Source organism: Cydia pomonella, chromosome 1 (assembly GCF_033807575.1).
Source record: "Cydia pomonella isolate Wapato2018A chromosome 1, ilCydPomo1, whole genome shotgun sequence".
Classification (NCBI taxonomy): domain Eukaryota; kingdom Metazoa; phylum Arthropoda; class Insecta; order Lepidoptera; family Tortricidae; genus Cydia; species Cydia pomonella.
In genome coordinates, this window is record NC_084703.1 from 6,640,992 (window position 1) to 6,654,919 (window position 13,928).

The 13,928-nt window shown below is 36.1% G+C and overlaps 1 protein-coding gene across 7 annotated transcripts in view; it reads right to left on the reverse strand.

Moving 5' to 3' along the window:
• Nucleotides 1-566: 566 nt before the first annotated feature.
• Nucleotides 567-13,928, reverse strand: part of LOC133523875 (JNK-interacting protein 3) — a 47,636-nt gene continuing 34,274 nt past the window's right edge. For 6 of the 7 annotated variants that reach the window (XM_061859775.1, XM_061859941.1, XM_061859700.1 and 3 more), the window contains one exon: nucleotides 567-7,460. In XM_061859775.1, the coding sequence (XP_061715759.1) occupies nucleotides 7,339-7,460 (122 nt within the window). In that variant the 3' untranslated portion in view covers nucleotides 567-7,338. Of the gene's footprint in view, nucleotides 7,461-12,508; nucleotides 12,623-13,928 lie in introns of all 7 variants that reach the window. The other variant, XM_061860014.1, reaches the window with a different exon arrangement.

The following is a 13,928-nucleotide window of genomic DNA, read 5'->3' on the forward strand; positions in this document are numbered from 1 at the left end:
CGATCTTATTTGTAGAGCCAAAAGAGAATGTCACATATTTTTGAGAACAGTAGGTTTAAACATGTATTACAGATTTCGGACATACGGTATAATTGCGCTTATTATATACACAATAGGGAACTATCTATCCACCTAATCCAAATCTGAGAAAAAATCTAAAACACACGTTGGAATTAATATAATTATACAAATATATAGTGCCGAATTTTTGATAAATAATCTAGATATCACTGCAGGCCGCCTTACACTTTATCAAGCATTGCTTGAATCGTTTTTTTATCGGCATCGTAACTTGTAAAAACAAAGCAAGCAAAAAGCTCGTCATTTGCGATTGATTAAAATAAAAGATAAACTTAAATTTATGTCATAATACTAAAGAAAAAATAACTTAAGCCACCCAGTAGCGGAGGCTGGTTCCGGGTGCCTAGCCAAGATGCCAATCGTTTACGCTCCGTAATGAACGAAACGCCAATGTCGCACAAATATGGGAGAGTGATAGAGAGAGATTTTCACTGTGACTACTTAAAAACCATTTTGACTTGTTCCCAAAGTGAAAAAAAAAAATATTTCTCAGCATTCCTTTATTTGATTGCATATTTATTACAAACAAGAAAAACGTTAAACACTAATTATAAATAATGTATGTATCCGTGTGTAAAATTATATTACACTTTTAACGGTCAAATAAATAAAAATAACCCTTTCAAGACACAGGTGCTTTGTATAAAAAAATAAATATATTTAATAAAATCAAACTTTTAAATCATTTGTAATTGAAATAAAATGATTTGTAAAATTGAGGAGTAGTATAAATCATTTAACAATATATAAAGCTTTCCACACAAGTTATTTGGCGGTCACTTAAACTGAGAAGTGAATAATTCATGAGACAATTCGCCAGTGTTGGCCGAACGTTAATCAGAATTAGAAATTTACCAACACAAATTGAACCGTTAATCGTAACGGACGGTCACAGTTTACGGTTCAATTTGTAATAGTCAATTTCCAATATTTTCAATTCTAATTAACATTCGGCCTCACTGCAATTCATACATGGTTATAAAATTAATAATCAATACAAACGAATTTATAATTAGAAATGTGTACACAGCTTTACATGGTAAGTAATTCATTCACTATAAGACTAAGTACAAACAATAATAGGTAAATAAAAAAATTCAAATACAATGCGGTTATCTACAGAAGGCTTATGTACACAAGGCTGTCATTGTATCAGTTAAGTTACAGCGCTCAGCACGAGTCTAACATTTGCCACGAGCTCTCGCCATTCTAGTTCCATATTTGAATAACTATTATAAGTAACGCTCACTAGATTATACCTTAAACATGTGACGCCGCTACAGAAAGTAATATTGTTACAAAAATGGGACATGCAAGTAAAGGACGGAAGCAAAAAGGCTGCATTTTTTACAGCCGTATTAAAGCGGTATTAAAGTTTTATTTCTGTAGTACTACTATTTCTATTCTGGCAGAGCAGTTAACGTATAAGCGTTTTATACATATTTTGTATTACTACTGCAGAGAACCTCCACGGTCTCTCAGTCATCATAATCAAGCCAGGTACGTGTTTGTACAGATCCAATGCCCATAAAAAATATCTATTATAATAGCATAATATGGAACCAGAATAAACGTCAGAATAAAATGTGTAAATAATTTAAAAAAAAAAAAAATTATGTGCCGATGTACACCGAAATCGTCAAAGTCCACTATTAACTGAGCAAATGGCAATAAGTGCACCTTTAGAGGATTTAAACACTTATAAATACACCGCTTTCGCAGTTGCGCACAAATAGTTTCTAATACACATTTTATCTGACGTAACTTTACCAAAACACCGTCCAGTACAAAAGGCAGCTGTATAAAGGTATTCATATTTTTGCTAACCAGCAAAACAATGTAAGCCTAGCTAACATCACTAAGTTGTTTATTTTGACTAGCATTTACAGCAGGAATTGGTTTTAAGGGAAATTGGTTTTAAGTTATAAGTTTTTTAAAGTGACATTATATAGGTGGCAGCTGGATACCGTAACATATCCTGGGAACTAGATGGCAGCATTTAATCACCAGGACTTGAAACCTGTCAATGCGCTTACGTTCCGCAAAACTGTCGTTGTTATAAATAGCTTGACCTAATATTTATTTTTGATTTGATATATCAATGTACAAAACCTGGTTATAAAAATATCGAATAAATAATATCACTACATAGCTACACATTAAAATGAATCGCATTCTATTCACAGACATGTTTGTGAAACCGAAAACCAGCACGCATATTTCGCCAAAAAACCAACTCCCTCTGTAACACTTAAAAAACTAACCATAAGACTACTATAAATAAATTATTCTAATATTTAACTTAACAAATTTGACGTGTTCAAATATACATCTGAAAATAAAGTTACGAAATGAACAGTGTTAAAGACATCGGAGGCGAAACATAAGGGCTCACAATGAGATGATAGATCAAAGTAATTGTTAAAAAAAGATAACAAATAACCTAGACTTCTTAATAATATTGTTGCACCATAAAAGAAAATATCATAAATTAATCATATCGAAGTACATAATTCTCAGTATGCAGGGTGGATTTCTCAAAAGAGGCATTTAACGTATTGCTACGCACTAATGATTTTAGATTTTCCCTAACTTTTTAACTAATGACGATTGGCATGTACAAACTTTGGAAAAAGTACAGTCAGCCACAAAAATATCATTTTATCAACAATTATATCTAGGCACAAATCATCTTGGGACCAACCTAGGTTAAAATATTAGAAAAGTCAGTTCGCGTAGCAAGCAGCACGGGAACAGATAGCTTCCCTCGTTGCCTCGTTTAAATATCCACCCTGTATAGTGTGAACATAGTGGATATATGTATATAATTTCCTAGCAATTTCAGTAAACTTGGAAGGTAATCCTGTATTTTTAGTTACTGTGGAAAAAACAAAGTACCTAATCGACTTTAGCTTCTAGCACAGACATCTAAAAATGTTTTAGCCTTCCAGCAACACCGGGAAGGGAGTCGGCATTCGCACTATTTCCCTTCTGCCGAAGCACATGCCCGGTCATTTTCTATGTATTTATGTCGTCATCACAGATTGTATTTTGTATGTAGAAGTGCGACTGTGCCCCCCCTCCCCCCCCCGCAACAAATGGCAGGACGATTTGTACGGTAAGATGTCGCTTGGACTCCCCCCTTCCGACGTGTCGGAAGCCGGTGTTGCTCGAAGGTTTTAGCGGTATCAATCAAAGAATAGTTCTGAGCCATGGAAATTTCCATAGTTAACTAATGGAGAACAAATTCGGCAAAAAAATCAACGTCTATTCTCTAGCCGCCCAGAGACCTATAAAAAGGCCTATCATTCCATTGTATTTTGAATAAGTTTATTCAAGTTCTAATCCGTCGGTACAATCTTTGATGTATCCTAAACTAAATACAAAAAGTGTGGTCTAAGAAACTACGACAACTAGTCTTGGCGGTTAGAAGATAGACATTCCGAATAAACATCCAGTTTGGGAGGGTGGGTTTGGGAGGGATGGGAGGGTAATGAATATTAAATAGTGTGTTACAGATTGCCAACAAGAATATTATTCAAGGTAAACGCATTGAAATTTAGTACTTTGTCATATTACCAAATTTAAGTATTTTATATAATGGAGTACATATATTTGATAGATTGGATAAGGTACTATAACGCCGTCCGCGACAGCTGCAATAACGTTCATCCAATATTTAACCGCTTTTATAACATTTCATCTATGCTCATTTGTCAAAAATATTGCTATCTCGGAGTTCAATAAATACTTTGTCTCTATAAGCGAGTAGTCTTAATAGAGTAAAAATCCTGCCTCAAAATACTAATTACTAGATGGCATTCCACTCGAGTCTCCAAAAGAAAGCAATTCAACATATAGGAAATGCCTCGAATAAGACACTATCTAGCGGAAGAGATATTTTCACAGCACGAATTTATATCTCTGTTAGAACCCATTACTCTCTGGTACATAATACATCTACGGGAACACAGAAAAGTCTGTGTACTATTGCTTTTGGTTTGTATGACATATCTATATTTGGATCAATTTTCAGCGTCAATATAGTGATGTCGCTGAGAAATGCCCAAGATGACTATACAGCAAACATACTCTTAATATGTTTACGCTAACAAAAGAGTCAGTTCGCATAATCAGACTACACTCAGAGGTCTCAATTACTAGGGCTAAAATTCCATATAGTATAGACTATCCTTTAAAATTATATACCTCCGGAAATGAGATGAACAAAATATCTAGTGTCGTTATGACAAGAAAACTAGATGGCGCTGGAGCGGCCAATAACGCTTGACTTTCAAACTCAAATGCATGGCGCTATGCAGCGCTATCTAGTTTAGCATTATCAAAGTGTTATTGATTGTAAAAGAGCAATATAGTCTAAGAAACGTGTCACCTAGTCTGACAGCCGAGACAGATGACGCTGTACTGCGCCGTATAATTTATGGTCACTGAATTGTCAAACGTAAATTATTGACAACCAACTACTAAGCCGTACAGCGCCATCTCGAGTACAATGAATAAATCTTTGCCTTTAGTGTATGATTGACTGAAGATTTGTATGCATTTGATCTTCTATCTCTGGTAATGGTACCTCTGGGTAGTCTCGCCGTACATTCCTCAAATAAATAAAAACTTAACAGCGATCTATCTACGAGTCGTAAGTAGGTATAACACCGCCTCATCACCTTTTTATCACACGTAACGTAAAAATACCTAAAAAATATTGTGATGCAGATGACATAAACACAGCCCGTATGGTTAGCATTCAGAGTCCTTAGATAATAATGTATATACTTAGTTATTATTATAAAAAATCTCCAATATCTATGCTAATAACTATATAACACTACTAAAATGAATTATTTGGTGGTTATATCTTGTACATTATTCCTAGATGAGATTAGATTACGCTTAATCGATAGCGAGTCCGTTCGATTGTAACGACTCTCACAAAAATATACCTCACGTCGACGGTACCGCGGTTAGTATGTACAAGATTCTTCTACTTTTTTTTTCTGAGTAGGCTCAGAACACGATACCGAATCGAATATGCCATTATATAGATCCCAACTATTTTTGTTACACTCTGTATACCATATGTGCATAAGAAAACTTATTCTGACATACATTGTTTTGAATATGTATGCTAGACGTGGCAGGATCAGCGGATAAGGTTTCCTGTTTGTTTACTAATTATATACGAATATTACACGATTAGTGTACGAGTTATGATGTGAGATACTTTTTTATGAGAATGTTGCACATTCACACTAGGCGCCCTTAGATATTTAACAATATATGTTATAAGATTTCGTAAAATAGTGAAGAGTGACTGAGTTTATTGTTTTGAGCGTGTAACATGTTATTTATTGTTAAATATCTAAACGCCCAAACGTACCCCGCGTTGCCAGCCAAAGAATTGTATACCGGTACAAAAGTACCAATGTGCACATCTCACGTCGTATGCAATCGCTTACCATGTATTGAATATTTTTCAGCCTCTGTACTTTTTGTACTGAGGCTGAATAAAGTAACAAGAAAAATACGAGCGTTTCCGAGAAAATACGATCGGAAAGGATTATTCGACAATTCGCACATTATTGAAAAGTATATTTAACTCGCTGCCGCGATAAGTAAACACACAGAGTTCAATAAGACAATTATTAAATGATTGAAAGACTTAAATATGAGTTAGTTCTGAAATGAAATGAGATCGAGACATCAGCGTCGGTACCGATATACAACACTTACAAGGTAAACGTGAACGCGTACATTGATATGAGCAATTACAAAATCGTGAATCGAAGCGCTAAGTAGATAGACAGCAAAATAATAAGCACATTGATATACTCGTATGAGTCCATGGCCGTGCACTGCTTCTATCCGAATATTCTAACGTGAAGGACGAGGGGCTTCAGCTACAATGTCAACCTTAAACAACCTCTATGTAGGGTTCATTATGGATCGGCAATGTTTAATGCACTAAAGCCCTAACACACGTGAGTCGGCGGGTCTCATGAGGAAACATGCTTGATATCACACTTAAAGGCAAATTTGAACTTTGAACTTTAACTTTTCAGGCACGAGTGTATTGTTGCATCGTTTCTATACAGCACTTTCCCTATGAGACCGGCAAAATGTGAATAGGAAAAATGGATTTCGATGGACCAACAATCTAAATTCAAATCAATCCCTAATTTAGATGTATGCGATCAAATGTTTAATTAATTTAGATAATACTGAACCTTTCCTAAAAATCCACCTTCGGTGTAATCAACGTTGAGCTCGCCCTTTCATACGGCGAATGCATGTGGTTAGCAAACGCCATATAAAAGAACTACGCCTAGACCAGTGTATACGTTCCAAATAAAATTAGTAGAGTACTCACGTCCCGTCACTACCTTACTAAGAAACAAAACGAATTCAAGTCAAATTGTGTTCTTCGTGCCGTTAAAATGAGTATAAAAATTAAGTATAATTTACACTACTTTAAAATAGCTCTTATCTCAGACTTGTTTAAGTAAAACCACAGCGAAAATCAGCCTCAAAAGATAATTATTTTATTAATTTTATTATAAAGGCAAGCCTTTTTCAAAGTAGTGACAAATTTCTCGCTACAGGAAGAATTCAAACTCGGTAAGTAAATAATCGCTATCACTTAGTAAACAGTAGGACGAATGAACTATCGATGATGGCTAAGATGGTCGGCCCTTTATCATTTGTCACCATGCCTGTCACGTTCTAACAAGTATGTAAGCGCGAAAGTGACGGGCATAGTGACAAGTGATAAAAATGGGACCATGCTGCCACCACAGTACTTATTTAAAATTGTTATATGGACCATATACACTCAGCCTAAGCGTTCACACCTGACAGTCGGTACACTAGCTGCAACACGAAATCTAAGCTCGGGATACAGTCCCTGCTACGAGCAGTACGTCATTTGGAGCTCAGTTTCATGTTGTAACAAGTGTACTCTAATGCATACATTTTGAAACTTAAGTTGCAAACGCAGAAGTCGTAACGTCAAGATTATTTTTTTACGTAAGTCTATTACCAACTCAACCTTCGTGTCGCTACGTCTCAATGCGTTTTCACCTTTACTTCCATCAGACTAAAATTCAAAATTGTACACATGTAGTCGAACAGTCAGGTGCGTACAACAGTTGAACCTATTCACATGATGAGCGTCGCCGGTTTAGCGGTGGTGCACACGTAGACGAAGTCATCGGACGCGAGCCGCCGGCGTGGCGTGCGTTAGGCGGTGGCCACCTGCCACACGATGAGGTGGCTCTTCGATGCCCGCTCCGCCAGGGAGCTGTGCCCGCTTGAGGACCCGTCCTCGGCCACCACCACGCTGTCCTCCATTTCTGAGTCGGCTGGGGGGTTCGAAATGAAGTCAGTTATTTTGAGATATTTTCTTTTGTTTCCGCTATCAATAAGTTGGTGACAATTGTAAATAAACAGGATATGATGACATTAAATGGTCTGAATGGTGATGAAAAACTACCCCCGGTTTGATATAGAATTTTCTTATGCACGTTGATTATGTTAAACGATAATCTCAATAAAATTAAACCATGTAAATAATGGAAGATATTCCCAACAAACCCTTTTGAAACATAATCATATTACGACAGTTACTTTGGGTCTGGTAAAATTAACATTATAAGCAAGACAGTCATTCGCCGTATTGCAAATTTTAGTATTTTCATAAAACATTTAGATTACAGTAGTAGCTAACTACGGTTTTATTATCATGTTGCATTCCAAATTACAAGGAGAACGTATAAAAATATTAGACGCAATAAAAAAACCTATATTATGAAATAAAGTTAGCAGTATAGACAGGACGTTAGTCGGTTTAGCAATATACACGTTAGCATACTTCAAACATTGACTAATGTGTCGAAGTATATCAAAATTACCTGTTTTCAAAATATGGTAGATACAATGAAAAATCAAATACCATTTTGTGTGGTTTAGCAATTATGATACACATTAACATTAGACAAAAATATATCAATTTTATGTAAACAAGTATAAGAGGAAACTTGGTGCAGCAAAATGTACTTATGTTTGAGCTATGCCTTTTAGAGCCACCCCACACTAGCGTCTCCCAACCGTCGGCGTCAAGTCAACTCTATGGCTGCTGTGGACGCAACGTTGGCACAACTGCGCAGCGACGCCATTTCCCATAGCGCTGACTAGATGCCGACGCTCAAAAGACGCTAGTGTGGGGTAGCCCTTATAGTTATGACCAGCATCTACAGGTACACCTACAATTACTTGCTTATTTGAGCCAACACGATTAATTACCTTTATGTAGCACTGTTAATATCATCGAAGGCAAAGAAGGGTTATTTTGAAGGTGACATACAAAAGTGAAAATATTTAGTGCAATTCTTACAAATAAAGTAACTTTTTATAATAGGGAAAGAGAGCTAAGTTTAAAAAGAAAGTTTGGACTAAGAGCTGATTGAGGCAGTCTGTTCCCGCTGTTTATGTGTGTTAAAGTGGTAAGATATCGTTACGTGGTAGTGATACGATTCAACGCAGCCAGGCCGGTCTATCGCCAAAATAGTGTTTAAATTATAAGTTTTTGAAATTTAAAAGGTATATATAATATGGGCCTTGTTGTCTGAATCAAATTTTAAATAAATAAATAAGTAAAATAAATAAAGATTGGAAACGACATCACGCGTTGGAACAGTGCAGTCAGTGTCAAAAGTAGTGGATCAGACTACGCGTCAAAAGTTCCTACATTTTTTTAATTAGAAGAATAATTAGATTGTGACAGATACTTTCGAACGGAAACTGTGGAGAATATTTTGGAATTTGGAAGTGTTCCAGGGTGGCAGATACTTTTGGCGCGTTGTTTGATCCGCAGTTATTGATGCTGTGCGTTAGCAATGAAATGCTGATAAATTGACAACGTCGTAATAGTGTATATCATTGTACTTTTAGTAATAATTGTAGTTGTTTAGTATCGTTTTATAACATATTTTTTAAAGGAAGTATATATTGCAAGGTGGTTGTGATATCTGTAGTGTTTATATTTATAAGAAGAGGTATATAGAAGAATAAAAGAATTGTTCACTGAAAAATAATCATTTCCTTAAGGCGCAGGGTAGGGCAAGGCATTCTCTATACAAACCTTGTGCAAGTTTTATTCGTTAGTTTTGGTACTATAGCATTTAATTTCAATTTTTGCTTGTATATATTGGATATACGCAGAACTTGATGTCGAAATTTTTCTTTATTAAAAAAATAAAAATAAAAAACAAAAATACAAAAAAATACACCAAGCCCTAGAGCTAACAGAATAATAAGCCAAAATATTTACCAAAAATAATAACTGTAGCGCAAACACAAACGAAGAAAAACGCGCACAAAGTTTCTATGGAAAGAGCTTGCCCTACCCTTCGCCTTAAAGACGAAAAGGGACGTCCGCTCCTCCATACAAACGTAGTCCACATTTTCGTCTCTGGACATTGAAATTATGTAAAAATATTACATAATTTGATGAATATTAACCATAGCTATGCTCCTATGTATGACTTTATCGATTTTTGGATTATTATAGAAATTAGGAGCGAAAAACAGATTTCATACAAAATTTTAAATGTTCCTAATTCTTATAATAATTAAAAATTCAAAATAAATCAAACGTAGGGGCATACCTGTGGTTAATATACAACAAATTGTGTCATAATATTTTTAATAATGTATTAACATTTATTAAATATATATTTTTTTTATTAACACAAAACATACACATACATTCTAAAAATAATGACAGCGAACAAAGCCTCCTAGGGCTTAACTGCACGGGTCCTCCACTTTCGTCTCAAGACAGTAGGTTACGAAGACAAAGGGAAAAAGACGAATGCAAGTTTGATTAGCAGTGCTCAAGTTTGGTGTGAAGAGAAGGTCATAGTGTAAAATAAGGTTATCAGTATTAGAAGCGACTGTAAAGAACCGTGGATAAGATTTTATGTAACCTTAATTATATGTACACTGAGCAACTTTTACTATTATTATTGGGGTTTTTTGGGCCTTTGAGTGCCACGTCGACCAGGCAGTGATCTGACTTTTACTATGGGACCAACCCTGAAATCGCGTAAAAAAATTAGGTGTTTGATACATTTTGCTGGTCTGATGTTGAGATTTCCTATGGGAGAATAAATTTCTTTTCGCGATTTACTTTACGTTCAGATACATAATGTATTCAATTAATATGAACCATACAAATATGATATTAGTATCTTATATAAATCGACCTTATAAACAGACAGATATCACGGTGAAATCTACTTGTCTATTATTCTATTTATTTATGTGCCTAGTGTCCTACTGCTGGGCAAAGGCCGCCCTCCTGCCTTTCCACGTATCCCGATTTTGACCTGTCTCCCACCAATTCTTGTCAAAAGTATCAAGGTGATCTCGCCAACGCGTTCGAGGTATGTCGGGACCTCGGTTTCGGGTTTGTTGGGCCCAATTGATGGTTTATTTAGCCCATAAGTCATCGGGCATACGGTCAATATGTCCCGCCCAGTCAACTTCAGCGTGGCGGCTGTTTCAGCCACGCCAGGTATTTGAGAGCGTAGTATAATGTTTCTGATGCGATCGGTCAATTTCACGCGTAGAATACTAAGCTCCATGGCGCGTTGATAAACCATGAGGGTGGATTTCGGAACTTTTGTTAAGGGCCAAGTCTGTGCTCCGCAGGTCAGGATGGGAAGAATACACATGTCCATGACCTTTCGTTTTAGAGATAAAGGGAAATTTTCCTTTATTTGCTCTTTCATAGACCAATAATTCTTCCAAGCACTTCTGGTTCGTCTTGCAACCTCCTTGTCCTGTCGTGCCTGGACAGAGACTATTTGACCTAGGTATATGTATTTTTGGACTTGTGACATTTCTTCTCCATCCACTACTACGTTTCTATTTCGACTATTCGTCATGAGCTTGGTCTTTGAAATATTCATCATTAATCCTAATCTATCTAACAAACAATAACAATGATATAATTCCACGAATACAAAAAGTTGTATGTCATTGGCGGAATGACTACGTACATTCTTTTAATGTACCAATGGAATAGACAATAGCATGGATATAAATAGAGCGTTCTTAATAACTGGTGTGATAGTCTTAGATTCGACATTGAAGTGTTTCTTGTCTAAATATTGTCACGATTTCTCTATTTAATTAGAGACAACGCATACGAAATGGTGAATAACCCTGTCGTTCGCAACAAAAACGGCCTACTTTGGAAGATGCGTAGTGAGATTATAAACTAATAGAATCACTTCATTTATTAAAATTGTTTCCCTCGCTCGACGTGTAGTGATTCTATTGGTTCTTAACAACGCAGTGCATCTTCGCACATCTCTGGTGGAAAGGCTGGCTAACCCGCGCTCTTGTATCGGCGTCGTCAATTAAACGTTATGGTCTACTATACTATGGCCCCTTTTCTATAGGAACGTGATAGTTATGAATGAAAATAAACAAACCCGTAATAAAATGTGCTATCTTTGTACATGTGATGAGCTGCTTACCAACGATTCGTGAGTTAGTTAATATTCCACGATGTTCTAAGAAACATTAAAGGTCGGTTGCACCAAACCGTCTGTCATTAAACCGTGGAGCGCTCTAGTATCACACGTGTGATACTAACTTAATATATATTTTGTAGGGTGGACGCTCCACGGGTTAAAGACTTCGGTAAATTTTACTGGATGGGAATTTGCATAGTGCTCTGCTGACTAATGTTGATCAGTCTGTCAAGTGTGGTTGGTGCAACTGACCTTAAGCCACGTAATGTAGTACAAATTATACAGCTGAAATTACAACCTGTCCGTCTAACTTTGCAATGACATGGATAGAACAAAGTGAGGGTGTCATTATAAACGTCATCTTTTCACAGACATTTGATATTAACAATGACATTTCCACACTTGTCATTGCAAGTGCCATGAATAGTTAGACTCTACCACATAATGTGAGTGGCAGAAGAGTGTAATTTACTTCAGCCGTCAAATTTATGTCTACAGTATTTCGCACTACTTTACGCGTCTCAGTATTTCTTCATCTACTGGGTGTAACAAAAATAGTGGGGATACGTTTAAGAGTGTATTTGGTAGCGTGTTCCGATTAGGAAAAAGTAGAAGAAAATAATTTTTCACACGATTTTTTTTTTTCTATGGGACAGCTCGTCCAACACGGCCTCCATAAAAAAGGCCAAAAAAAAATTTCGCGTTAAAAAAAACTTCTACTTTTCCTAATAAGTACACGATAATGAATATGCCCTTAAACGAATCCCCTTTATTTTTATTACACCTTGTATGATTTTAACTAAGTATGGTTAGTGATGTAGCGTAACCCAAGCGTCTACATGCGTACCGAGATAAAATTAACATACCGGCTGGGAAAAATAAAATTATAATCACTTAAATCCTATCAGGTACTCAGGGATCAAGTATCTGCCAAACAATGAGGTGGGAGGCAGTGTCTCTGACGTCATCGGCATGCTCCTCTAATAGGGGAAAAAATAAAAAAAGGGAAATTAAAAGCCTGTTTCCTTACCTGATAGCCTAAGTGACCAAGGGTTGTCTTGGTACGCTTTTGTTTTGTACTTTAGTGCCAAGGAGCAATGACATCAGTAGTGATAGAAATTTGTACTCGTAGTAACAATTCATGTTACATTATCACCTCTGCAGTACATATATAGTTAAAATTTTGACAATAGCCCAGCGGGCGTATGATTAGCACGATTATCGGCGTGACAATGACAGAAAAAAGTAAGGTCTTTGTCTAACTGACGGAGTTACCACGTCGATAAATGCTTCCATCATACTATGACGTACGTGTACGTGTAAGATTTTCTCGAGGCTTCAGTCACTTTGGCTTTCAGGTATAGAATGGTTTTTCCACTATGGCATTAGTAAAATTGTTACTTCGATTCTGATAATGGATGAGGCTAAATGCTGCTGATTTATGATGAATACGAATTCCTGTTTTAGTATTAGCTGTTGGAATAATCCATGAGATACTGCTTTTCATTATATTTAATATTGCTTTAATTAATATAATATTTTACTTTCATCATCCTAAAAACATAATTAAAACATACACGTAGTAGAAAAACTAAGTGAGATCCAAAGATAATATGATTCGTACTTGAGAGGAGTCATATTATCATGGTATTGACTTCAAATCAAACAATAGGCACATATCAATGAAATGGTAAGCCAGGAAATAGAGTCTATGTCGAAGCGTATGTCGGACCCACTGCTAGAAAAGGAGAGGATTTACATAAGGTCAGGTTATAGTACAGGTACACGAGACTATAAAAGGTGCGACGAGATATATCGAATGCGCGGTGAGTGCGTACCAATGCTTCCAGATTGTGCGCCTAATTAGCGCAACTCACGAAAGTCTAGCATAAAGCGCGCAATCAGCAGCAATTTTTTTTTCTTTTTTAATGTTTTTTTTATATAGTATGCGTGCGCCTTCGAGTCGCAATTTCTAGATCTGGACATACCTTAATGATAGCCGTCGCCGACTTCGTGACATAGCGGTGGTTTAGCTGAGTATGAGTTCGCCTTGATGCAACGCGAGATATAATATATCATCGTATGTAAATCGGCTTTACCGCATATCGTGTAAATCGGCCTTTGGCATATCTAATATCAGAATGTAAATATTAATATATTAGATAATAGATATATTCGATAGAGTGCATAATGGGAAAAACTATTTTTACATGATTTTTAAACACTTATCCCGCATGATTAATTAAAAACCTATCACATGAATTAACATCATCTTATTAGATCACA